We start from the raw sequence: 27683 nt of genomic DNA, 5'->3' as shown, positions 1-27683 counted from the left end.
TGCAATGCCTGTTATGATTTGTACCTCAGAAGAAATCAACCTGTTTGACAGCTAGGTAATTGTGAAGCGCACGCTGTGGGAGATGCCATTGGATTGATTGCATAAAACGTAGGCCAGTGTAACACAACATCAGAAAGCCCTGAAAAAGGATTTTATTCTTCTTTTTTCCTGGCAATACCTACTAATATTTTGCTGTTTCCATTACCTGAGTACATTCAAGTCTTGCTATTGTGCAGCTTCCTGTATCTGCTTTTCTTGCTGGCCTTGTACTCTGGCCATTCTCATGCTAAATTTCTCATCCATTTCTTTCATCCATGCAGTTCAGTAAGGTGCATGAGAGAAACATACATCGTGTTGCATGGATCAGCATTCTCCCAGCTTGCCCTGTAGTTTGGAGGCACACATGGCATGCAGGAGAGATGGAAGTGACAAGCAAAGTGGACTACAGAAACATAGACTCACATAAAGGTTTGGGTTGGAAGGGACCTTAAAGCTCACCCAGTTCCATCCCCCCCCCATGGGCAGGAGCACCTTCCACCAGACCAGGTTGCTCCAAGCCCCATCCAGCCTGGCCTTGAACACTGCCAGGGATGGGCCAGCCACAGTTTCTCTGGGCACCTTCTCAGAAGCGCTGGTTCATGTTACACACAGGTCGATCATCATTAGGAAGCAAGTGTCAGCTGGCCAGCTCGTGCTTTCTCTTCTGTTTGGCAGCAACAGTCGGGAAAAGCTCTGTCTCCCTGGCTCGAAAGGAGGAAAGGAGGCAGAAAGCCACTCTCTATACACCATGTAGCCAGCTTACTCAGTCAGTTTTGCAGCATGCTGTTGACATCCAAAGGATGACGCGTGGCGTTAGCGCTGCCGACAGCATCGCGCCTGTGCTTTCTCGCAGCCACAGAAACAAAGCCCCGGGCAGAAAGTTCACTCCCCTGCGTACAAGCCGGAGGGGGAGAGGGCGGCGGCAGGGCTGGGACCGGCTGTCACACACACAAACCTCCCCCCCTCCCTTGCAGCGCGCCTCGAACCCGGCGGGTCAAGGGCGGGTGAGCCCCGAGCAGCTCCCCAGGAGATAAAACTCCCCCACTGCCGCCTCCAGCCACCTGCGCTGCCGGCACGACCCCGCCCCGGAGCAGCGGGGACGGGCGGGGCCCCCGGGTCGCCCTTAAAGCCTCGGCTGTCGGCGGCATCCTTCTTCTCTCCTTCCTTTCCTCTCCGGCTGCTCCGCCGGGACCGCGCCGGTGACATGGGTAGGGGCTGTGAGGAGGGACGGGGCAGCGGTGGGGGGGAAACGTGGGGATGTCGCCTCCGGGCTGGGCGCCGGCGGTTCCTTAAGCTGCCTTCTCTGACCCGGGTGGCTATGGGCAGCCCATGGGGAGCTTGTAGAATGGCCAAGGGCTGCATCTGTATCATAGTGTAATGCCTGAAGGAATCTTCAGGTGCTTTGTGCCTCTCTGGGTCGTCCCCATATATTGCTTCTTTATAGAATCGTAGAACAATTAGGGTTGGAAAGGACCTTAAGATCATCAAGTTCCAAACCCCCTGCCATGGGCAGGGACACCTCACACTGAACCATGCCTGCTTTGTTCCTCTGGCAAGGCTGTAGTCAAGCTGGTATGAACCTGCCTTGAAACCATAGTGAAAGCCAAGTAACTCTGCCTTAAGCCTCTGCAAGCTCTCTGAGCTGAATGCTTAGCTGGTAAGCTTTGTCTTCAACTTTTAAGGCATATGGAGTTTAAAAATCCTAGCTCAAGTTATATGTGCTGTTAAATAACTGCTTTTTCACAAGTTCAGTTACCTAGGGTTGGTAAACCCGTGGTTTTGAAACACAGCTGGAAGATTCAGACAAGGGCAGCGCCCATTTAGCTAGTTAATCCTGAACACTTGTTGCTGAACCAGAACATAGAGCAGTCAAGGCAAAAATGATGTTTTTCTGTGTTGTAGTTCTGCATTACCCTTCACCAGACCCTTGGTCTTGCAGTGCCTGAGCGCGTTGGTGTACCTCTCATAGCAAGCAGTTCTTCAGCTTGGGAAACCTTCTCTTGTTTAGGGGAGATACCCAAAACATGAGCATTTTACCTTCAGCAAACCAATCTGCTCTGGGGATAGGCAGCTGGAGTGACGAGCAGGCAGAGCTCAGCAGTGCCTCTGCCAGGACGGACTCTGGGGTCTTACTGGAGCTGGGAAAATGGTGGTGGCTCTGGGAAGAGGGAGAAACCTGTGTCATGCAATATCAGGTTTGCTGTGTTATAGGTTTGCTTTGACGGCTTTTGTGACAGTGTCCTTCTGGAAGATCAAGGTGTGAAGCAGAGACTCTTGGAGTCACTTGTTCTCATGGGAGCAGCATTCCTGCATAGATGCTGTAAGGCTGCTCCAAGGAGCAGAGGAAATGGGCTTGGCTGTGCCATGCATCAGGTAGCAGCAGAGCAGGCTTGCTCTGGAGCCAGGAGCATCCCAGATGGCAGTATGGGTGTGTACAGATTTAGCCTGGCCTTAGATGTGAAGTATTTCAGCCATCAATTTGCTGTTATGGGAGTGCATTGCCTTGCTCCACATGGCTGTCTTGTGATGTGGACCATGAGCCTCAGGAGCTGTAGCGTCCATCCCCCAGTGTCTCTGTGACTGCAGGGAATCAAGGTACTAGGAGCTGCTGGGGAAGGGCTCAGAGCCATAAGCCTTCCCCCATGTTGCCTGCAAGTGTGGTTAGGAGAGAGTGATCCGCTGATAAATAACTACTGAGATTCAGTGCTCAAGCCAAGAATTTGAGCGGCTTCTGTCTTATATTGCTTAAAAAATATGTAACATCTTAAGGGACTACAAAGTGTGTGTTTGGAGCTTTGTTTTGAAAAATGCAAAGCTCTTCAGTGTTTTGTGGAATAATTTAACATTTCTGCTGATCATTATGCTTCTGACATTGAAAGCTGCCTGACGGTGGAATTCCTCAGTCCCTTCTGGTGCCTATGTTGACATGTTGGCTTTAATGTCATCAGGAGTTTCCCGACTGTTGTTGTAAAAGGAGAACAGAGGGGTAAAGTCAAAATGGTTGAGAAATAAGCGTGTCTGTCTCTGAAGTCAGCCAATAATGTCTGAAAAAACAGTGCCCCTTTTGGTAGGATTTCTTGCAGAGGTGATATTTTTTCTCTCTGGAAATGAAAAACCCAACCAAATACAAGTTCCTTGGTGTCTTTTTCTTAAGGCTTAGCTAACAGACAGGACTGAGCTACTCAAACTGTTGTTCCCTGCACACATTATGGAAAACTGGCAGTAAAATGTATATATGCTGGGGAAGGCCACCAAGTGGAAATAACGTAAAGGTAGTCTGTTAATGCTTTGGTATCTTTCAGAATACCTGCTCGTATGAATTATGTGAGGAACATTACTGGTAACTTTAATGATGTGGATATCTGCATGTGCCCTGAACATCTGCATGCCCCCTGCAGTCATGTGCGCATCACTTTCTGGATGTTACTTGTTTTCTAGGAAAATATCTTCTTGAATGATCTGCATAATAGTAATGTCCCTGTTTTAAAGGTAGCTGTCCATGGCTGTGAAGGAAAGAATCAGATTAATTTAATAATAATTGAAAGTGCCTTTATTTAGTATTTTGTTAAACACTATGGTGTTGCTGTCAGCTGTTTTCATCAGTTATGAACTATGGACTAAATAGTGATCTTGGGAAACATATTTTTCTTGGAGATCTGTTATGGGCATGTTTCATCTGCAAAGAGGGATTTCAAAGTTCACGTCTTGTACTTGGTCTTATCTTAATGATAATGACCTTGCTCATGTGGCTTTATAGGAAATGCTGACATCTACAATGTGGGCACATGGCCTTTATATGAAATGATGCAAGCTCAGCCTTCGAGCCTGTCTCCTGAGTGAGCTCTGCAGGACACTGCTCAGAGGGCTGCCGGGGTAGCAAACCTGCCATGAGCAGCTGGAAGTGACTTCAGGATCTCCATGGGACCCCTCTATGCTTCCAGGGCTTCCTAGGTTAATCTCCAGTTGATGGGAATGCCTGCTAACATGGATTGCTCTGTTGGGTCATGTATTCAACCCTGCTTAAGTCTGAGCTATGGGAAGTTTGCCCTTTTTCGGGACTTGACGTCCACCCCTGGCAGGGCATCTGTGTCTTCTGTACTCTTGACTTGCCTTCCAAGGTAGCATCCCTGAGTGTAAATTGAAATAGGATTCATCTTCTGTGCATGGTAGGGTAGTCTACCACCACCTGGAATGATGCGTGGTGAGCTTTGTCGTGTCAGTCCTGTTTGGGTGTATGTGAATCTGCTCAAGCTCTAAGAACCAGAAGGCTATCAAGTGAAGTTTTTCCGAATAACCTTCTTGTACAGTGAAAAGTCCCCTTTAACAAACTGAAAACGTGCTCATCCTGAACAGTACTGAGTTTGTTTTATGATTTATTTTGATCTAAACTTTTCCCATGTCTTCCAGTAGTTTTAAAAGAATGTTACTTAGTATTTTCCATTAACTTGTGTTTGATTATTTTTTTTTTTCCTTCCACAGCTGCTAAGAGCAAGGGCAAGTCGGTAAGTGTTTCCTCTTATGAAGTTGCCATATTGTTTGGGCAACTTTAGCAGAGCGCAAAATTTCATTCATCCTCTAAACTTTAAAGGTAATACCCACCATAACCACCATGAACACATAACCACCTAGAAACATTAAAATAATAATGAATTATTGGCCAACGTGCACAAAGCAGCCTGGTAGGTTATTAAATCCCAGCTAAGCATTAGTGTGCTCACCACCCTGATAAAATGTCTGAAGGCTCTTTGCTGACTGAGCTGATTGGCTGTGAGGAGAAGGGTCCCTGGAGCCCATCCTTCATGTGGCTGAGTTGTCATCATCCACTGACTCTCCCTTAGGACACTTAGATTGCAGTGTTAGCCCTTCCTCTTGAATCTTTGTACTGTTAATGACACCTGCATCAGGAGCCCTATCTCTGCTTTTGCTTTTCTTATCTCCCAAGGTTTTACTCTGCAAACTTTCCCCACAGCTTAGTAGCTTCCTCAGCAGCCGAAGTCTAAGCTGTGCAGCAGGGTGGTGGCATCCCCAGGGCAGGGGAAGATTAGAGAGCATTATAAAACGTGACCTTCAGGCCAGTGAGGATCACAACAGAAAATGTTTTGATAAAATTGTGTATGTGCATATGTATAAAGCAATAGAGGTTTAATAGGACAATATATAGTGCAGAACAAGAACAGTGTAGGTCATATAGTATCAAGGCGTAACTGCACGTTAACTTCTTGCTTGTAGCACCTTGGCAAAGCAGAAGGTGGTCTGTTCTTGGGGAAAGTCCTGTAGCTTTCTCCTGCGTGTCCCCCTGTTCGTGCTCAGCCCCAGTTGTGACGTGGAGATGTTCACTGATTCGGGGGCAGCCAGTAAAAACCCACCAGTGGCTGCTGGCATGTGAATGCAAGTAGTCTCTGGCAGGCATGTAAGTTCTAGTAGCTTAAAAACATAAATCCAACCTTGGTGGAAGCTTGTTACCTCCCAGATCAGCACGTAACACCCACTTAAAAAATCATTTGTGAAAATGGCGTAACACTGGGGAGGTTTGGGAGACCCCAAGGTCAGAAAGAGTTTAGTTAGGTTTTTGTGAACTTCTGGTGGGGATGGGTCCCACCAACCTCTGCGCCAGGGCTACCCTGTCACTTTATCTCTGTAGGCAGCCCAGGCATGAGAGAAGCTTTGATCTGCTTCAGATGAGGACATTCTTTCTTCCCTAGCTGAGTTACACCCTATGACACTGGCAGAAACCAGTTGTGCAGTTTAGATTACTGTGCTAGGGCCTAACCTGCCAACAGGTGAAATCATACACCCAAAAGGTTTTCCAGTGGCTGCTGAGCCCAGCTTTCATAGTGTGGTTCTCCATCTGTCTCCTTGGGAGCCTGAAGGTTTGCATGGCTTCAGGGGTGGTGCACAGACAGGGCTGGGTAACAGTCCCCTGTATGATCTCTGTCCAACAACATCTGTGTCCAAGTGGGGGGTAGTCACCTACAGCTCCTGCTATCTTCAGCTGAGGGAAGTAGGTACCTTCTAGTGAATTTTATCTAATGATGGGATATATGTGGATGGTCTCTCTAAAGAGACACCTCTTTCTGCTCAGAGGATGTAATAAATCTGGAGTGACAAGTTTCTGTTTACTCCTTTAATTTTGGTTGCTTTAAAACTAAATGATTCCCACCTGGCACTCACTTGAGCTGAAGGCAGGTTCACATGGAATGAAAATTGGTTTAACTCCTGAACCCTCACAACATAAAGACAAACAATGCCTTTTTTTTTTTTCTTGTCTGTTCTTAAGTTTCATAACTGTTTTATTTCTGGCATGTTCTGAGGCTTGTTAAAAATATCGCTTCTGTAACTTTCAGAATTAAACCCATAAAAAAGGTAAAAAGAGAGGATTATGTTCAATCTGCATTCCTAGTAATTTTAATAGAAATGATATCGTGTGTACGTCCACTAAGAAAAGTAGAGAATCAGAAGTTAAAATTTAAAATTAAATTTCCAGTTCTGCTCATGCCAGATCTGTGCTTGACGTATGCTTTTTCCCTTTGTCTCAGTGGCAAAAGCCATGTCACAAGCTGCTTGGTGGTGACCATGGAGATGCCTATTGCAGCAGCTGGAGACTCTGTAAATACAGCAGTTACTATCGTGCCATTTTGGATTAGCAGTAAAGTCAGTTCTATCAGCAAATCTGAAGAAATGAAGGGTTCTTCATCAAGCAGAGTATTTGTAAGAATAGGGAGCTTTCCAGAGAAAACTCTTGGATAAAATGTTTAAATGCTTATTTGTCTCAGCTGGAGGGATTTGATAATTTTCCCAGGCTTCTAAATGTGGTGTGCTATGGAGGCTTACATGGTGGGAGTTGTTTTTGTTGGGTTTGGGTTTTTATTTTCAAAAAACATAGGAGTTTGGATATTTTTAGGTACCAGTGAAGATTGTTCTAAGGCTTAGATGCTGAAGAATGCAAATGTGCACAATGCAACGCATGAAGAGCAAATATGGCATTACTAAAGATCTCTTGCAATAGGCAGATATCTATAGAGGTTTGGGAGCCATGAGGGGAAAGTGAGAATTGGTTCTTGGCTCACGTAAATGAGTGTCAGTCCACAGAAGTCATGCACCCTCCTAACCCCTGAGTACCTACCCACTCCCACTGGGTCTGTATTGAGCTGTGAGTTGCAGTGAGAGATGTTAGCCTGTGTTGCACAGCTCTGAGTTTACACTCTGTCTTTTGCCTCCAGCCAAGCTGCTTTGGCTACCCCTTGAGCATCTTCTTCATTGTTGTCAATGAGTTCTGTGAGCGGTTCTCCTACTATGGCATGCGAGGTATGTCCCATGTCCTGTATCTGCTGACCATTACTTACCTAGCCCTGACTTTGGTTTGTAATCTGTTGTTTTGATGTTCTTCCTGCAGCGGTGCTTGTTCTGTATTTCAAGTATTTCCTGCATTGGGATGACAACTTGTCTACAGCCATCTACCACACATTCGTTGCTCTGTGCTACTTGACGCCGATCCTTGGAGCGCTTATTGCAGACTCTTGGCTGGGAAAGTTTAAGTGAGTGCTTCCTCAGAAAACAAGTAAAAATCATGAAAACATACCTGAGATCAGTGTTACTTATGCACTTAAATAATCTAAAGCAGCTGCTCAGAACAGCTTCAGAACTGGTGTTGGCTCCTCCAGGATTGTTTCTGGGTTTTCTTTTTTTTCTTCAAAGCTTAAGTTTGTAACTGATTCAGGTCAGACCTGAAACTGTTCTATGAGTTAACAACTGTTCTGCTAATCACTTAAGGGCAGTAGCTTGCTCTCTGAGCATGGCGCATGGTTTTCCTCTCGTGTGGACAAAATTTAAGCTAAATTAAGGGAAGCATTCACTAAGCTGTGAAAATAGATACTGGTAATTATAATTCCATTGGACTGCCTCTTTACCTGTTTCAGGTGGCCGATGAAGTAGTGAAATACTGTGTTATCTGGTATTAAATGGGACTTTGAATATGTTCTAAAGTATTCTTTTATTTCAGTATTAACTTGACAGCTTAGTGGGAGGCTTTGCTGAGTTGCAGTTGCTTCTTTAAATGATGAAATCTGGGGGTTTATGTGTGCTATTTGCTCAGGAAAGCAATTCTGAAGGTAGTGCTTTGAAACTTATACAGATTATTTCCAACAGCCTGATCTTGCTCTCCTTTACCGATGTCATGATTCTAATAGTGTTTACTTTGCTAAAAAAGGCTCCATTAAGATTTTATGGAGCAATATGAGCCAGGCATGTTGGCTGACTTGTCAAAGGTCTCCCAGAGACTAGAGATGAAGCTGGCTCTGCAGTCAGCTTGCTGAAAGCTGCACCATATTCTGCTGTGTTGACAGCCTCTGGGAGCCCAGGGCTGCAACCACTGTCAAGGGGTGCTTTCTGTAGCTGGTCTGATCAGGATGAACTGGGTATCTTGCAGATTGCAGCCTAAATATATTGTGTGCTCAGTACTTGAGATGGCGTGATTTATTTCTTTGATCTATTTTGGCTTTTAGCTGTTTTAGCAAGCTGAAGCTTTGCAGACCTTGCATCCCTTCTCCTTTGGTACTTATGTATACCGGTGCTACAGCTGCAAGCCCCTCCCAACCAGACCCTTAACAGGAGGTTGGTAGGATGGCTCAGGACTTAAAACCAGAACTCTAAGCTTGATAAGAAAGAAACCTTTCTTCGGAAAAACATGGCTTTAATGTATAAATGCCCTAAAATACAGAAAGGTGCCGTGAGGAAGGCTTAAGTGTTAATTTGTTCAAAACCAAAAAGTCTGTAATGACCAGGGAAAGGGGAGGATACAAAAGCACTCTTAAACACTCTTATAGGAGAGTCTCAAACCTTCCACAGCCCACGTACTTTATGCAATGTCTGCCAAGGAGCATGCTAGGACCTGATAACATATTGTTAAATGTGAAGTTCTTAGGGAAAGTGGTGCAGAAATCACAGTTATTTTACTTGGCTACTATCTTTGCAGTGCCAATGGTGTAAGTGTTGTCTTCACAGCATGGCCATGAGCCTTGCGAATAACTCAGTTTTCTCTCCTGGTCAGCTCAGATTTAATTTCAATTGGAAACTTTCCCCCAGCTTGTTCAGCAATTAAAGTAATTATATGGAAGTAGTATTAAAAACAAAACAAACAAACCTTCAAATTTATCTACTAAATTCCAACAAATAGCAGATTCACTGTTGCCCCACTTTAGCAAGTTAAATATCTCTACAAAAGGAAGAGCATTTGAAGTCAGAGAAACCTTGTTCTAAAATGAGAAGAATTTGGTCTTCTTACCTATGTGTGATACTCATGGTGTGGGTGATGCTTCCTCTGTCCCTCTAGTATCAGGGTGCTCCAAGCTTGCTGTGAGTATCTCTTAACTTTGTCAAATAGATTTGGATTGTTCTTGGTTCTTGAGCCTTGCCCTTCATTGTCATGGGCTGCACTGGGTTTGGGATGGCAAACTAGAGTTTTAAATAATTTCATATCACTGCATCCTTTTTTATCCTGTTTTTTCTCTGGAGACCTGGGTCTGTGGCTATGGAGCAGAGCCCCAACCAAGGAAGAGGATGAACATGGATTCGAACTATAGTCATGTACTTAAGCTCCAACAAAGTTAAAACTGAACATGCTCTTACATACAAGAAAGAGGAATAGACCCTTAAAAGCATAGGGGTAGGGGCTGGTGTTCTATAATATTTTCCTAGGCTCCTCATAGCAGAGGAAAATCGGGCTGAAACCCTGCATCCTGTATGCTTCGGTGCTGCTCTCTGATTCAAGTTTCAAGATGTTGGTACACTTACAACTGAGAGAGTGGGGTAATAGAATTGTTTTTCACAGCAGTATTTTGGGGGAGTTTCCATGTTTAAAGTAGATTTTATTTTTTTTTATTCCTTGCAGCTAAAATATATTAAAACAATGTTTATACAGTCCTAAAATCATTGCAAATCATAATTCAATGTCAAAGAATAATTCACTTGAACTTCCCCACAGATGCAATATGATAATGGCATTCTCAAGTTCGTTACTCAAAGGCAAACAAGGAAGATACTTAAATATCTCCTGTGACCTGGTGATATCTAACGAATCAGCTTGCCTTGCTTAATTAAACAAAGCTAGCTAAAGTATTAATAATCAAAAATAGAAAAGAATTATTGTGAGGTGTGTGGACAGATTTATAGAGTAACTTGTGATAAGCTGAGTCTGTAAGTTGACTTATGTTACTTATGCTTCTTTATTAAGCATCTTTGCAATGAACAGAAGTCTGTATTATTTGTGTGTGTAATTGTAGTAACAAACCTAAAAACGTATCTTCTCTCTATATAAACAGGACCATAGTCTCCCTGTCCATTGTCTATACGATTGGGCAGGCAGTCATGTCTGTGAGCTCCATAAGTGACCTGACAGATCACAACCGGGATGGCTCTCCTGATAATGTATCAGTGCACATGTGAGTCATCTTGTACATGTTAGGTTGTTTTGTTTGTTTTCTTTCTTCCCCAGGTTGATGAAGGGTGGTGTAACATGCCTTAAATTAAATGTGATTGAATTTCAACTGTTTTGAAATCAGTCTCTTATATGCATCTTAAACAAGAAAGCAAAATGACACGTTTTTTCCTTTTACTCTTTAATTCATTGTCTCAGTGCTCTGTCCATGATTGGCTTGATCCTCATTGCACTCGGTACTGGTGGGATCAAGCCTTGTGTGTCAGCATTTGGTGGAGATCAGTTTGAAGATGATCAGGTAACGTCTTTCAGATTTTCAGTCATACAAATGCTGATGTTTGACCATTGCAATATTCTAATAATACACGTGTTTAGAGATGTGCATTACTGTAGTGTTTCCTGAGTAGCTGAAGAAGGAGCTAGATAGGTAATCATCTTGGAGTATGCAAACACAGATGCTGGTAGTTCAATTTAGGCTGGTCAGTGTGGTTCTGTCTCAGACTTTCTAAATATCTCTGTTTTTACTGTAGGAAAAACAAAGAACCAGATTCTTCTCTATCTTTTATTTATCCATTAATGCTGGAAGTCTCATATCTACTATAGTCACCCCAGTTCTCAGAGGTAAGGTCATACATCTGTTTATGAAGTAGTTAAGTGTCAGTAAAAGATGAGTGTTGGGTTGCAGTCTACTTAAGTTTAAATGAGCAGTCTGTTCTCTGACTCTTTGTGGAGTTAACTGGCAAATAGTCTTCAAGATTACATGCATGTCATCCAGCTTCTCGCAGGTGAGGTACTGTCAAAAACAAGCCAGTCTGAGATCTGAATTGCCTTTAAGATTGGAAGTACTAGATCTGAAGAGGCATGCTGAAGTCATCAAATTGTATGCCTAATGCATGTTTTAATTCCATGGAGGCACACATGTGGCACCTCTTCTTCCAATGCTTTTAAAACCATCACACAAAGAGTTGTACCGTTTGCTCAGAAGAGAAGAGGGAAGAGAGCCCTCTACTGTGGAAGTAGAGGTTATTCTGAAGTGCACCCATGCAAAGTACCGAAGCATCTACATGCATGGGAGCACACTTATCCACGTGGCAAGATATATAATCTTTCATATCATTAAAGGAGAAAGTTATTTTCTCTTCTGCTTATAATGAATAGCATGATCCTAAATACAAAGCAAACAATTCACTTCTCCATATGCATATGGATTTTTGTGGCAAGCTGGCACAGATGGTGCCGTGTGGATGTGCTTGGCAGGAGTCTGAGGAAGGCTGTTTTTCTCAAAAGAAAGAATCTCATGCGGGTTCTGGAATATGGTTTGAAATTCTGGCCTTTGGATTTCTTGACTGGAGCAGACTGCGTGGAAACATTTTAGATAATTGCTTAATGCCAATTCTGTTCTTTCTGCAAAATGAAAGGAGATATGCATAAGGCACAACACGCATTTTGCTTCCATGTTAATACAGTGTGCAAACTACCTTGGAAAAATGAACAAATGCAGCTGAGGAACGTGATACTATTGTGCCGTGTAAAGGTTTAACAGAAAGGTCAATGCAACTAAATCAAGACACTAACTAGCTGTAAGCTAATTGTTTTAATTTTTATTTCTTTTTTCCCAAATCAAACTCCAATTTCCCCGTTAGAAGCAGTATGGGGGAAAAGATGGTAATTTTTTTTGGTCTTTTACTTTTCCATGTCAGTAGCTATAGCCACACTCTTGGCATCATTTCAGGATGTATGCATGAAGTTTATAAAGTCAAACCACTGACTACTGCTGAGGTGGGTGGAGGGTGGCGTTTGAGCATCTTTTCAACAAGCTACATTTATCGTGAGAGTTGCGTATTTATTTATGATCTTGTCCCAAAATTTTTTGTAACAGAGTTCCTTTCTCACCAAGAGTATGCGCTTGACCATTCTAGTAGGATTCTTCACTTCTCAGTGTAAAACTAAATGTAAATTTCCTATGAGGAAAGGCTGGGAGAGCTGGGATTGTTCAGCCTAGAGAAGAGGAGGCTTGGGGGGATTTCACAACGTATACAAATACTGGAAGTGAGGGTACAAAGAGGGCACAGCCAGGTTCTGCTCAGAGGTGCCCAGTGACAGGTCAAGAGGCAGTGGGTTCAAGCTGAAACACAGGAGGTTCCCTCTGAACATCAGGAAACACTTTTTCACTGCGAGGGTGACCAAGCACTGGCACAGGCTGCCCAGAGAGGTTGAGCCTCCATCCTTGGTGATACTCAAAACCTGCCTGGACATGGTCATGGGCAATCAGTTCCAGGTGGCCCTGCTTGAGCAGGGGGTTTAAACCAGTTGACCTCCAGAGGTCCTTTACAGCCTTAGACAGTCTGTGATTATTTTTCTTGTGATACAAAATTCCCCTTTTCTGTAATGAAAGTTAAACTGGATGCTGATCATCCACTCCGTCAATATTGTCAGTAGAAACTCCTCTCCTCCTGCTTCTGAGTTAACCAGAAATGCAAAGAACAGAAACCCTCTGTAAAATACTGGCAGTGTTGACTGGGATTGTTATTTAACGTTACTTTGCACTTCAGCTCAAAGTTGTGGCATTCATAGCAAACAGCGGTGTTACCCACTAGCGTTTGGAGTTCCTGCTGCCCTCATGGCTGTCTCCTTGGGTAAGTGGAACTGTTTCCATCTTGCTCCTTCAGTTATAGATATGATCTTGGAATAATGGTCCTTCATGGTCCTGAGCGGGTGCTCACATAGGGTGGGCCTCCAGCTCCTGATCACCCTATCTTGCCTAACACAGGGCTGGTGGTGGCTGTGGGGTTGGACTGTGTCCTGCTCTGCACATGGGAGGGTGAGGCTGGGGAACGTGCTGGGTGTGGGAGCTGAGGACACCTTGTTGAGTCCTGCAGATCAGGGAGAGCCTCACGTGTCCCTGTGTGACACGAGCTGCGGCATCCTTGACTCCCAAAAGGGAGCCCATAAAGCTGTCCTAATCTGGTACAGCAAGGCCAGAGCCAAGATCCTAAGTGGTCCTTGTTTTGACAGCACCTCAAGTAAACTAATGTCTCACTGAGGACTTCCCCTAAGAGTTTGTAGATTTAGACATTTGTCTTTAAATAGAAGCAGTCTGTTGGTGTTAATTTGATTTGTTTTACTGCATGATAACATGCCAGTAGGCAGTTTCATTGCTCTTAAATCAGGGTGGGAATAAGCCTTAAAGCTCTTGACTGTTACAGTTTCCATACCAAATCATTTGACACTATTTCCAATTAATCCTGAGTTGTTTTTGGTTTGTGTACTGTAGTTGTGTTTGTAATTGGAAGCGGAATGTACAAGAAAGTTCAGCCTCAAGGAAATGTAATGATTCAAGTTTTCAAATGCATTGGAGTAAGTATTACTTTTATTACCCCAAATCCTGGCAGCAGTTTTAAAAACTGTTCAGTAAACTTGCCCACAGCAAGAATCTGTCATACTGTGGAGAAAGATTTTTTTTTTTACTTTTTTTTTTTTTAATCTTACAGAAGGCTTCTTATTGACCGGTTTAGAGTGCCCTTTTATTTATCTGTATCTTGATTTATATGTTAATTTAAATGCAAAGGAAACAGCGTAAGATGCCAGTGATATGTAAAAGCTTATCCCAACTTCTGGGAATCATTGCTTCCTCATTTGTGAACCTTTATACAGCCCTGTAGTAAGAGATAAACACGCCTTGACCTGACTCAACAGCAGAGCTACAAAGTTTATCTTATCAGCAAAAATGTATTGCTTATGAAAAGAATGCTATTTACAAGGTGGAGGTATATTGATCCCCACTATATTGGCAGGGTTATGTGTCAGGGTAAGCCTACAAGGAAGGGAGCTAAATCTGCATATCCCAAATTTTGCAGTGCCTCAACATTTCTCACTTACGGGCTTCTTCACTGTCTGTGCAGATCTGCCAGTTTGTTATTTAGCTTGTCTTACTGTCATACCTAAATCTCTATAGGTGACTTTGGCCACTGCTTAGAGTCCTACCCCTGAGGCCCTGCTCAGCCTCTCATGTTATTCCACGCAGAAAGTCTTAGGAGTTCTTCAGGACTATATTTGTGTATATCCAATGTAAAGGTATGAGGAGTCTGTATCTAAAAGGTGCAGTTTCTCATAGTGAAATGTACTCTCAAAGCCATTCAGCTCTGAAAACATGTGCATATGATCTCCTACTTACTGTTCTATGTAAGTAAGTCTGAGGTAGGCAGGTCTTCAAGTTCCTAACAGCAGCCTGTGTTGACAGATATTACTGAGCTGTTTGGTTCACCTAATCCCAGCTGCACACTCCACTGGATATGCAGTGCAAGATCTTAAATGAAGTATTCCCTTCGATGCTTAGGGCAATTAACAGAACTAAGTCACCTTTAGCACCCTCTAAATGCTGGGAGCAGGAGTGTCACCTTTCATGACAGAACACCTTATAAATACTTGTAACACCATTAAACAAAACTCTGTCTCTGCAGTTTGCAATCAAAAACAGGTTCCGGCATCGCAGCAAGGAGTTCCCCAAGAGAGAGCACTGGCTAGACTGGGCGAGTGAGAAATACGATGTAAGTATTGCATGAGCGCTCCTGTGCTGTGATGTCCTCTGACCCTCAGCTTCTCTTCTGTCTGCTCTAATCCATTGCAAATGTCTTTGAGCTGCTCAGTCATTTATAAACTAATAGTCTGGCCAAACCTTGGTGCTCCCCTGGGATTGTAGGTGATCGCCCCGGCTCTTGTGGAATAAAGTAGAGCTGTGTGAGTTGATTACCCCTGTGATTGTTGGCTGCTCAGGGAAATCCAAGGGACATGAGGAAGAGACTATGCCCTTTGTTGAACGAATACAAGCACAAATTAATTACTGAGTTGGTAAAATAGCAAGCATTATCCTTGCCAACTTTGTTTCTCTCAGTAAACTGGCTTCAGGTGAAAATATGCTGGTTTAATGACTGCAGAAGGGAAAAATGGGCATGGTGTTGATTATCATGGTTAATGTGCAGGGCCATAACACTTGGGATCAAACTGTGGGAGTATGCTTATGGATTTCAGAATAAATGGATAAACACTGCATTCCCCCTGGCCTCAGGATAAGCTCCTTACTGTGACTCTCAAAGCCTTGTGCCCCATGGTCCCCATCCACATCCCTTGCCTCCTACCTACCCTGCCCTGTTGCCAGTAGCAGTACAAACCTGGGCTTGTCCCTTTCTTTTCCTTTTGCCTGTATACACTTTTAATGTGTGAAATGTGTTCCTCAGTCACCTGATGTTCAGACACCTGTTGCCTAAATAAAATAACACAGCAGCAAGTGCTTAATCTCATGCTGCTGTCAGTGCACATGCCAAGAGGCACAGGCCTCTGACATCCATGTCACCTTTAACCAGCAGCCCTTCCACATCCACTGCAGACCTTGTGTTTTTTTAACAGAAAGCAGAAATAACCACAAACATACGAAGTTTAGAACATGGATAAACATAATATGATGTGTATTTACCTCTTTACTTGTTGCTTTGCTGCTAATAGCAGTTTGCAGCTGTTGTCTCATATGTTTTTCTTGACCAATTCCTCTTGTGTAATTCTCATTTGCTGCAGAAACGGCTGATTGCTCAGACCAAGATGGTGTTGAAGGTGCTTTTCCTTTACATCCCTCTCCCCATGTTCTGGGCACTTTTTGACCAGCAGGTAAAGGAGAGATTGTTTGGCTTGGCAATTAGAGCTGTACCGTGTCATTCTGTGTACTCTGAGGTCACCAGACATAAAAGATACCTATGGGAGGGTGGAAAAGAATTATTGGCAAATTCTTTAACCTGGTTCTAATATGAAGGGGTAATTGTTGAATCATGTTAGTACAGAATGTTCTGCAGACAGGCGAAAAAACTCAGTTTATCTGGATATGGCCAGGACTGATGTAGTGACTGAGGCTTCTCCAAATCTTCTATCAGCCAGGACTCAGAAGATGAAACAGTAATTTAAAGCTTTCTTAGTTCTAATGCTCCTTCCACTATCGGCTGTGAGGTGAAATGTACGGTCCTAGTGTAAATGCTCTGGAGATTCAGGGCTGAAATGACTTGGATGCCCGTTTGCTTAAAACCACTCAAATTTATTATATATACCTTCCACCTTCACGCAGAAGTACAAGCCTATAATTCCCATTCACTTGGTGGACTGTATGCTTAAGACTCATCGAAGTAGGCTTTCATATTTAAGTATTGAACTATGGATTTAGGAAGGTGTCCTCTGCGAGAATGAGGGGCTGAGAGCTTTATCTAAGTCAGACTGTAAGGAAGTTTGGTCCAGACTGCCTAGACTGTGCTGCTTTAGTCTAGTACCAGTGAGCTGTAACTACCCATGTGACCTATTACAAAAAGGCAACCCTGCTATGAAATTCAGAGATAAATACTCATTACACGAGTAATGACCTGTATCTCTCAGTGCTACACTGTGGGTGGTTAAATGCTCTTGCCACAGAGGCAGTGATCAATGCTCTGTCTCCCCCTGGGCTCAAGCTGAAAGTCAGCCCTGCTTGACCTGGCTATAGGCAGGTTTTCTGGGCAGAAGGCTCAGGGCAGGTCCAGCCGTGGCTTGGCCACTCGCTGCTGGGCTGTGTAAGGGAAGGATGGACATGTCAGTAGCATGGGGTTCTCAGGCGGTAGGCACAAAGGCAGTCGGATATCTCTGTGTGCAGCACACTGCAGAGCTTGGTACAGATGTCCCTGCAGTCTCTCCAGCTAATCACTCCATTTCATGAAACCAGAAACTGAAGTGAAATAGGCCCCAAGGATCACTTTATTCAAATGTTTATGCTGCAGAATAAGAATACCGCTGTAGCAAGCTAGCTTTATTTCTTTGTTGTATTGCATGTCTTCCCCAACACTTTAATAATGATATAATTCAAGACGAACTTTTCAAGGTTGATTTACCTGTGGCATTTAACATTCTCTTCTTTTGCTAAGGGCTCAAGATGGACACTGCAAGCCACAACAATGGATGGGAATTTTGTAGGTTACTTTTATTACTTTTTTTTCTTCTGCTTTTCAGATCAGTTTTATTTTGTCATAATATTAAAACCTTTTTTCTTTTTTTTTTTTGTTTTTCCCATCAGGGATCCATTCAGATTCAGCCAGACCAAATGCAGGTACAGTAATCTTCTGTCTGCCAATTCTAAGTACTTCACAAAGATATATATTTTTAATTGCCTAAATTTAAAAGGAACTTTGAAAAGTACTTAATTTTTTTCCCTTCTCATGTTTATCTTCAACAGACTGTGAATCCAATACTGATTATAGTAATGGTCCCAGTTGTAGATGCTGTGATTTATCCTTTAATCAAGAAATGCAAGATCAATTTTACGTAAGTTGATGTACCTACCTGACTTCAACAGAGGTTCATCTTAGTGATTTCTTTAAAACTGCTCTTCCAGCCCTCATTTAACAAGAGCAAGTATTCAGCTAAGGTACATATAAAGTGGTGTTAATATTTTGAAGAAATGAAAACTGAAAGATATAGAAATTGTGCATACAGGCACTGGAGACTAGCGGGAGAGAATCTAACAGTAAACTAACAATATCTTGCAGTTAAGGGGTTTCCAGTTAAAGGCAGAATGTTTGATTGCAAGAGAGACACTGTTTAGATTTCCACTTCCTCCGTGCCTACCCCTTCTCTCTGCTGAAGTACAAGAAGTAGGAATGCAACACATGTCCTTAGCAAGTGTCATGCCTTGGGTAGTCTTAAGTCCAAAAGAAGATGTTTCATCTTCAGCCCCAGTGAGGGGTCTGGCTCACTGGATACTTTTAGGTGCAACTTCAAGGGCATGGCACATTATATCTAATGTTGGTCATGAAGACGCTAGCATTTGCAAGTTAGGGAGGCAGAGGAGAAAACTGTTCTTAAAACAGTTTTTGTAGGGCTAAGATGTAATGCTGTCTTTTCATCTAATTATGAAAAACTTGGGGGGAGGAGGGGTGTTGTGCTGGGAGCACTGTCATTCATTTGTGGACACTCTGCATCTGACAAATGATGCCGTAAATCAACTATCTACCTTGAACTTACCTTACAGCTTACCTGAATGTGAGCAGAATTCACCTAATTCAATGTTACATTTCCCTGACTTCTTTCGTTCAATATTTTAAGCATATTAATATAGACACAAGTTGCTATTCTTTTTTTAAAAAGACAACTTCTTGCATTTGTCATTGTTTTAAAGCTAACAAATGTACTGGATTGGGTTTTCTCTTCCTGCAGTTCAGAATTTTCCAGAAACATAATAATTATGTTCAATGTTTGAGCCCAGTAGATGCAGAGTAACAGGTTAAGATGCTGCTGAAAAGATGTATTTCCTGGTAGTGTAACTAGAAATTGAGAGGTACCCAGCTTAGTACAACACTTTCTATAACAACATCAGCCCTTCAAATGGTGATAACGTGCTAGTTGTAGCCATATGAGTTTCCCCTCTGTGGAAAAAAAGACAACTGCTGAAGCATTGAGTTAATGCCTTAACTCATGTATGTGTTCTGTTATACTAGGCCCCTGAGGAAGATCACTGTTGGTATGTTCCTTGCATCTTTGGCTTTTGTTGCTGCTGCCCTTGTGCAAGTGCAAATAGATGTAAGTTCAGACATATGCAAGTATTTGCTACTAATATTTACTTAATACAAAAAGAAGTGTGTTTAAAGGAAAATGAACCAAGACTCCATAATTCACAACCAAGCATAAGAGCACAGAAGTAGAGGAAGGGGAAATATTAAAGTATATTCAATATGTGACTAGCATAATAAAACTAACTAGCTATGAACACGATCCATCATCTGTCATTAACATAAATCACGCATTAAAGGCAACCTCAGGTCTGTAAACTGACACTAAAATCTGAAAACCAGCTGAAAATCCTCCTACCAGGGGGCTGCTCTGTATCTCTGCTACTTCTCATATTTAGCCTGGTGATGAAGCGTGCTAGTCTGGAAAGTATCAGCATAGCACAGACAAAGATGATACCTGCTGAAGGCAGGACTCATCACACCTAACTTTCCTTGCTGCAAAGAGAGCTGAATCAGATGAAGGCTTCCCCTGTAGCTGGGGCACCTCTGGGAGGTAATCCATTGCATTCCAGGATCCAGATGGCTAGCTAGAGGTGCCTTCCTGTTCTCAAGCATTTTCAAGGCTAGATGCTCAGCTCTTAAAATAACTTCAGTTAGAATGAGGAATTTTCTCCATGATGCCTGGGTATAGCAGCAAAACAAGCTTTATATTCAACTCTTCCTCTTGAAGTTGGAAGTAAAGGGTATGGCCTTCAACTGCTGTAGACACATCCAGGCTGTCTTCCTTACCACCCTGTTCAGAAGGCCAGAGCTGTGCACACACATGTACTGGTGTTGACCAGAAGCTTCATCAAAGCTGGTAACTCCCTACTGATGCACAAGAATCTCCTGCAGAAAGGTAAAGATGGACCTGTTACTGTTGCGTGATGTACCTAAAGAGACTGGAGCAAACAAAAGTATGGGAAGGGAGGAAAAGTTGAGACACAGCTCTTGCAGCTCTTGATGCTCTGCATGAGCAGAAACTATTTACTTTTAGATCTGGTGGGAAGTGGAACCTCCAAAAGTCCAGTTTCTCTGGGCTATCACGCCAGGCAGTGTCCACACATGCTTCTGTCTAATTAAGCAGCATGAGGGCTAAGGGAAAAAATGCATTGGAACACAATACAAAGAAATTCAGGAACCCAGGCAGTCATAGGATGTGGGAAAAGCCTACTCCTTGAACAGCAGAATGGCCTGGTAGCGGCAGCAGGCTGCAGGACATAATAGGAACCACATCTGCCCATGAAGGCATTATTGTGGATGAGAGAGTTTTTTCCTGAAGCAGCCATAAGGCAGTTTGAGACCAGTTACAAATCCCATTATTCAAGTTGCATCCCTCTGACAATCACAGATCATCAGGCAGATGCTCATCTTCATCATGAGATAATTAAGCTCACAGTCATTATAGTACTTTTTTCTATGTGACTTTGGATAGGGCACTGATTTTTCCTTTTTTTTTCTGTCCTACAGAAAACTCTTCCAGTTTTCCCTGCAGCTGGGCAATCCCAAATCAAAGTAATAAACCTAGGTACAGATAATGTAATAGTTCAGTTTGAACCTCAGCTTCGGAATGTGACTGTAACATCTATGGAGTCAGTAAGTAAGGGGAGATGGTGAATAGCAAGTTAAAAAAAAAGCCCAAAAGAACTAATGGAGTAAGTCAAAGTGGTTCTTAACTAATGGTTCAAAATAGATTATTTTCTAGGGGGGTTTTATCTATTCATTGTAAAGATTGTGAAGAAGAAATTGTAACTATAACATTATTCTAAGTAGTACTTGGCAAGAGTTTTTTTCCCCAAGAAACTTACTAGTGATTTTGAAATAAGTGAAAATTTCATCCTTGCTATAAAGGTGCCACTTCTTAAGAGCAGGAACACCCCTTTCTTCAATAAAAGTCCATTAAGCTCTAGTAAGTCACTGCTCCTACTGTGAGTGACCACTTACTTGAACAGGGAGACTTTGTGTGGCTATATTATACATAAGCTTCAGATTTTGCTGTCAAAGAACCTTTTTAGGTTCTACTACAGCAAAATCTTCATAATCGTATTGTCAACAAAATATGATGGAGCTGATGGACATTATTAAAAATGGATGTTAGGAAGGGTATTCTCTGATAGCCTGTTTCCATATAAGAAGAGAAAACCTATTACATCCTTTTCCAAATTTGCATTGCGTAGAAAGTGACCTGTGAAGAAGATAAAGGCACCCAAACGGTATACTGATGTGGAATCGATATAACTATGGTGCATCTCTGAAAAGGAAGGGTGTAAAACGCTCCACTCCCTACTATAGATACCACTGGTTTAATCCCAGCCACCAACTAAGTACCATGCAGATGCTTGCTCACTGCCTCTCCCCCCACTATGGGATGAGAAGGTGAATTGGAAGAAAGGTAACACCTGTGGATTGAGAGAGCAACGGTTTAACAATTGAAATAAAAGATTATAATAATAATTGAAATGGGAGATGACAAACAGAACCCAAGAAGAAGTGATGCACAATACCATCGCTTACCACCTGCTGACTGTTTGAAGTATTTTATCCTGATGAAATGTATTTCAAATATTTAAAACATGTCTCGGTAATAGTCATTCCTATTATGTTCAAAACCATAAAGATACAGCTTGCATTTGCATCTCTTCGGAGGTGTTGCTATTTGGGAAATGCTGCATCATAACTTAATGCTATTGCTGCCTCTGTAGCTAAACAGAATTTTACTTGGTGGTAAACTTGAATTATCTGGAGCAAAAAATACACAGAAAAATCTAACAGCTATTCCATAATGCTTGTAGGAAGCTCATATTACTTTGAAGTTTGTATAATGAAAGAAATCAATGAAAGAAAATAATGGTCAAATTAAATTAATGCTTGATGCAGAAAACCTAACTAAAATGAAAGGTAGGAGATGCTCACAATCTCTGGTGCTTCAGAGGTAACACACGTGTAAACTTCTGGTGCCCTGAAGTCTGTAACTCTCCCTCAAAAGTGTAGACAAATATGCAGTTGTATGGAAATTCACCACAATCCATTTGTTTTTGTAGACTGGCTACATGACATTTGAGACTTCTCAGTTGCAATCACTAAACATAACTTCTGGAAACAAAACTAAACATGAAATTATTGAGTTCCCAGGGAAAAATCGTCACACTCTTGGAATTAAGACTACTGCGACAGAAATTATTGCTAAATGGGTAAGTCTGCTTAATTCCAAAGATACACATTAATGCCCTAACAGCTTTCTGTGTGGAATGAGTGAAGCTGAAAGGATAAGCTCTGGGGTAGCTTTTGCCTTTGTCTTTTCTCTCTCCCCTTCTCTGCTGTACCAGTGAGACTGGTGAGCTGTAGAGAGAAAGGCAAGATGGTTTTACATTTAAAAAAAAGAAAAAAAGTTTAAAAATTACCAACTTAAATATTTACCTTGATGATTACCTTTCTTTCACAGAGTCTTTAATGTGTAGTCATGTTGTGTTTCCTAGTAGATATGTATCCTAGTAGGATCCTAAAAGAGGTCTGGAGTCTTGCTCTGAAGCCTCTGTTAATTCTTGCTGCTATGTAATAGCGCATATTAAAGCCATTCCCTGGTGCCAACAAAGCATCTTGATAACGGTCTCTTCCACCAGCTGTTTGACAATGTCACATCAAAACCAGAAGAAGGAAATAATCTCATCAGGTAGAGTTTGTTTTGCTCTTAAGTTTTGGCAATAGTGTGACTGTCTCTTCAATCAGCCTCTTGGGTGGACTCTTCTTGCTCATCATAATTTTCTGTACTGTAGGAACTCTCCACTTGCTGAACACTTTGCTCAATGTGTAGGGGGTATAGGAACTTCTGGGGCACAATTCATCTAAGCTATCTTGCACATCTACTCTGGGGATAATTTAGCTAAACTTTAAATTGTATATTTATTGTCTAAACATGCTTTTGTAGACAAGAAGCACCTCCTTTTTATTCTTGGGTAAGAAATATCCTACTATTTCTCTGCTTTTTTTTCTACATCTTCCATTTGCAGATATGTTTATTACTGGTTGTAATGGAGGCTTTCTTTTGATGTTCTCCTCAGCAAGTAGTGGGCTGATGTGAGTCTAGCTTGCTTTTTGCATTAACCACAGTAGCCACACTTTAATGCTTTTAAAAGAGCTCTGAGAAAAATGAAAGTGGAAGACTTGATGCTTGTTGTGCTGCCACTATATAATTAAGAGTAAAACCTTTGTTCTTTGACTTGTGCATATTTTGTTTAGTATTTCATCACTCTTGCATTTTAAAGGTTCATAAACAATTTGTCTGATGATATCAACGTCACTATGGAAGACACTTCTTTCGGAACAGTGATGTCTCTTTCTGCCAGTAATTATGCCTCCTTTTCAGGAGGAAGGTAAGCATTTTCCTTTACAGTAGTCTAACCACTTGTGCTTGGGAAAAGGACATAAAACTATTTTCATTTTAATGGTACACACAGTTGTATATACCTGTGGTCTGAAATGTGTTTTTTTCTGTTCCAGAAAAGATAAAATTAAAGCTACTAGAAATTCAAGCACTTGTTCAGTTACTTCGAAGGTATTTGGATTTGGCAGTGCCTATACTATTATAATTAACGAGGTGAGCTGCCAGTGCTGTTGGATGTACAATACAAAATTGTTTTGTGTCATTATTTCCTTATTAAAAAAAAAAAACAACTAAACCAAAACCCACGTGTAGAATTATCGCCTTAATTTTACATATTATAGAATTGTGCTATATTAAACAGAAGACAAAATCATTGTTAACTATAAGAGTAATTATGGGTATGATAATGATATAGTGCAAGAATTCATGTTCCTGATTACTAACCTGAAATCTTTAGACACTAAGGTTTTGCATGAAATCTTCTGCAAAATAGCTACTACTTTATAACCAGGTATGCAGTACTTTGTATATAGTATTTATTACCTAGAACTTTGTGTATTTATGTTTCTAGAGATTGTAGAACTGTAGAATGGTAGGGGTTGGAACCGACATTAAAGATCATCTAGTCCCTATCCCCTTGCCACAGGCAAGGACACCTTCCACTAGGTGGCGAGTTGATACAGAATTGCTAGATGATCTAGAACTAGTTGATACAGAACTGCCTGGAGTGCCTTTAGTATACAGACTTTCACTGTTTGTAATGTGTTGTCTTAATTTCCAGTGCACTAGTGATAACCTTGGCATATTGTATTCTGAAGATATAGCACCCAATACAGTCCATATGGCTTGGCAGATCCCTCAGTATTTTATTCTTACATGTGCCGAAGTAGTCTTCTCTGTGACTGGGCTGGAGTTTTCATACTCACAGGTAGGTTTTGCTCTTCAGAACTCTATTTGCCTAAGAATCAGTACAAACAAAGATCATCTATGCTATGTTGGTTTTGGGTGGCAGTTCTGTATTGCTGCTTTGTTTGAACGGTTATGTCCTTTAGAGCTTTTAGCAGGACTATGGGCTGGTGCAAGTGGGCCTTCTTCTGCTAGCATTCAGTGTTTTCCATGAAGATACACTGAATTGCATAATTTGGAGACTTGACTACCAGTCCCCAAATATTCTTTTCACATGTTGACTTTCCACTGAAAAGAACTGGAACTGTACTGCTGCTGTAAAACCAAACTGGAGAGTACTTGAATGTGTACTGACACATTATCTCCACACCAGTTTCCTCCACACAGTCTTTAGCAGCAGTTGAATTATACACTCTTAATTCCTTGTCTTCCAACACCAGTTTTAGCTGTATTTCTTCCCTTAATTCTGAGTCTTTAAACTGCCGTGATGGGAACACTGTAACATGTGGCTTGCTAGGCAGTGATGTGTACCTTGTGTTTGAGATGTAAAATGTGCTTGTTAGTTACTCAGCGTGTACAAACTGAAAAGTGCTTATAGCCATTACCAGTAATCTCTGGCTCCTCAAACCCTTCTCCAGGTGTGTTTTAGTTCTCTAGCAACTTCTAATAAAAAAAAAATAAAAAAAATAAAAACTCCCACAAAACCCCAGGCCAACCAAACAAAAAAAAACCCCAAGAAATTCTCCTCCCCCAGAGAACCAGTGTCTACTATAATGCAAAGAATGCAGTAAACATTAGAAACTACATGATAGCAACATGTGACTAAAACCTCGGGTCTTATTCTATAGGCCCCATCTAACATGAAGGCAGTGCTGCAGGCAGGATGGCTGCTGACGGTGGCTGTCGGTAACATAATTGTCCTTATTGTGGCTGGAGCATCCAAACTCAGTGAGCAGGTAAGCACACAAACAATTGGCACGCTATTATTACATTATGAAAAAGGTTTAGTCCAGGTCAGAGTCATGGCTGGTAATCTTCAACCACGACTTTTGAAGATGAGAATTATGGTGGATTTGCATTTATAATTGGAATGCAGGAAGTTAGTGTTAGCTACGAGAGTGTAACAGTTGTAGAATGAGTGCTTGACTGAATAGTCTGATTGCAGTGTATAAGAAACAGAGTTATAAACCCTTAACTTTGCTTAAAACCAGTGTAGAAGACTGCAACAGCAGAGTGGTACCTTGTCTCCTACAGCCTCTTCTAAAGTTTCTATTGATTTTTTTTTTTTTAATTTTTTTTTTCCCCCCAGCACTTCCCCCAAATGTGTACACATGCACAAGACTCTAAACAACTCTAACAGATACTTCAGCAAAGGTTTCTACCTCTTTTTCTTGCTTGCTACTCTTAACTCTTGTTCTGTCAGGTACCTTTGCTTGCAAGTAGCAGTTTCTAGCATCTCTAAAATAAATTGTTTCTCATGGTGGGGAAAGGCTGCAAACCTCTGGGCTAAAATCCTAGATTAATGAGATTAAAACCTACTAAAACTCTGTTCATAACTAGTGAACCTTCACCTGCATACCTCAGCCTTGCCATAGCCCATCTTCTGGCTTTGCTGGTTTCAAACCTCTTTGGGGTTTGAAAGCTGGCGCTTACCAAGGGAAGAGCACTTGGACAAGACTTTCTCAGACTGCCAGTGTCACTCCCTAGTGAACCAAAAGGGATATCTGAAAGAGGGAAGAGCCTGTTGTTGAAGTAAATGGGTCTGGCAGCCTTGGTTTCAGCTATAAAACAGGAAGAACATGAAAGATCTGTTGAGGCTTTTCAGGTGGAGGTAGCACTTTGAAACCAGAGTTCCTGGTCTTCATCTCCACTCATACTTGTGGTCAGGTGCAAGTTTTTACTGCTGACCTAAGTGGAGGCAGGGTCACTGCCAGCCTGCTTTAAAATGAGATTATTCAACTAAAAGGAGGGGCTGAGTTTTCAGTCTTTTGGTCCGTTCCCATGAATACCCCCTCCAGAAAGAGGATATTGTAGAACTTCTCGGCATTCACAGAACTTCTGCCTCTTCAGTGAAGACAGAACTGCTGAAAAGGCTTCAGTTCTGAGTTGCTTTAGTATGTATTATATACATTTAATACTTAGCACTTCAAGCCATATGATACTTGTTATGTATGCCTAGTTTCACAGTGAATTAACTTCATTTCTAGCAGACAGTAAAATGGTGCAATTCTTTTGAGGAACTAACATTGGATAAATTATATATTTTATGTTGGTTTTATTTTTGCAGTGGGCAGAGTATGTGCTGTTTGCTGCCTTGCTGTTGGCAGTTTGCATCATTTTTGCTGTCATGGCTTATTTTTATACCTATACCGATCCAAATGAGGTTGAAGCCCAACTTGATGAGGAAGAAAAGGAACAAGTCAAAAAGGGTCAACATATCTATGAAAACCAAGCTGAAGCTGTGTCTCGGATGTAAAAAGTGTATTGAAGGAGTGTTTCAACTATGGTATCCCGTTAACTACCGCTGCTGTCAGGGGAATCAGGGTATTGGTAACACCTGGATAATATGTCTCATGGGAGAGGTTAAGAAAAACTGTTTTAACTGAAGATGCAGCCTGCCTTAGGAAGCAAGAGAAAAAGATTAGGCTGCCTTCTACTGAATACGGTATCCTGAAGAAACTCAAGCAGAATTTGCACTCAGTGTACCTCAAGCTTAACTATCACAGCACTGAAATACTGAAATTGCACTTGGCACTATTGGACCCTGTGAAAAGATGTATTTTTATACTGCATTTCAATTTTATATCACAAAAGAAACAAATATTAACATGAAACAGTAATTGAAGCTAAGCTGTTTGTGTGATCCCTCTAGCCTCACTGTTACTTGAAAGCATCAGGTCACATGTGCCTTAAATTCCTTTATACTTCTCTATGGTAATGGGAGCAAAGCTTTGGCATTGCTCAGATTAAAATGCTGTCTGTCTGCTCCACATGGCAGAAACTTGGATGTGCACTGTAATGTAATGGTTTATGTGCCTGTTAACTACCCATTTTAAGTAATATTAATAAGGTGTCTACTCAGGTAAACAGACAAGGGCAAATGATGTTGGGAATAAGCAACAGCAATAAAACTTGTAACAACAATGGAAATGATGTATGAGTATGACTTGCAATTGCATGTTAACAGAACTTGATACCACCTCTCATCTGTGCTCCATCACTTGAAGCTAATGGACCAGTATCAGTCTTCTCTATCTTAATATGCCTGTAACACTTATCAAATTTATAACAGGGAAGACTAATTTTTTCTGCTTAACGGGGTTCTGTAGCCCTGTGTACCATGTTATGGAGTGCTAGTGGTCTTTGTATAATTCTG

At 41.8% G+C, this 27683-nt stretch overlaps 1 protein-coding gene across 1 annotated transcript; it reads left to right on the top strand.

Moving 5' to 3' along the window:
- Window positions 1-904: 904 nt before the first annotated feature.
- On the top strand, window positions 905-27451 carry SLC15A1 (solute carrier family 15 member 1). The gene is made up of 23 exons (XM_062624642.1): window positions 905-1247; window positions 4519-4541; window positions 7260-7344; window positions 7433-7574; window positions 10356-10475; window positions 10670-10769; window positions 11002-11092; window positions 13024-13107; window positions 13746-13828; window positions 14932-15018; window positions 16040-16129; window positions 17401-17445; window positions 17550-17582; window positions 17709-17797; window positions 18970-19051; window positions 20491-20616; window positions 22062-22211; window positions 22641-22690; window positions 23283-23390; window positions 23518-23614; window positions 24183-24329; window positions 25156-25263; window positions 26595-27451. Exons 1-23 carry the CDS (start codon window positions 1244-1246, stop codon window positions 26781-26783), a joined length of 2133 nt encoding a protein of 710 aa, XP_062480626.1. The 5' UTR covers window positions 905-1243; the 3' UTR covers window positions 26784-27451.
- The last annotated feature ends 232 nt before the right edge of the window (window positions 27452-27683 follow it).

The sequence above is a fragment of the Pezoporus occidentalis genome, unplaced genomic scaffold, assembly GCF_034315485.1.
Source record: "Pezoporus occidentalis ecotype Australia unplaced genomic scaffold, CSIRO_AGI_Poc_V1 ctg27, whole genome shotgun sequence".
Taxonomy (NCBI): domain Eukaryota; kingdom Metazoa; phylum Chordata; class Aves; order Psittaciformes; family Psittacidae; genus Pezoporus; species Pezoporus occidentalis.
This window is presented reverse-complemented; position numbering and strand designations above follow the sequence as displayed.

Bases quoted from the DNA above. Each gene is read 5' to 3' on its own strand.
- SLC15A1 (XM_062624642.1), top strand. The intron at 15,019-16,039 runs GTAAGTATTGCA...CATTTGCTGCAG, and splicing joins GGGCGAGTGAGAAATACGAT to AAACGGCTGATTGCTCAGAC. The intron at 23,391-23,517 runs GTAAGCATTTTC...TTTCTGTTCCAG, and splicing joins GCCTCCTTTTCAGGAGGAAG to AAAAGATAAAATTAAAGCTA.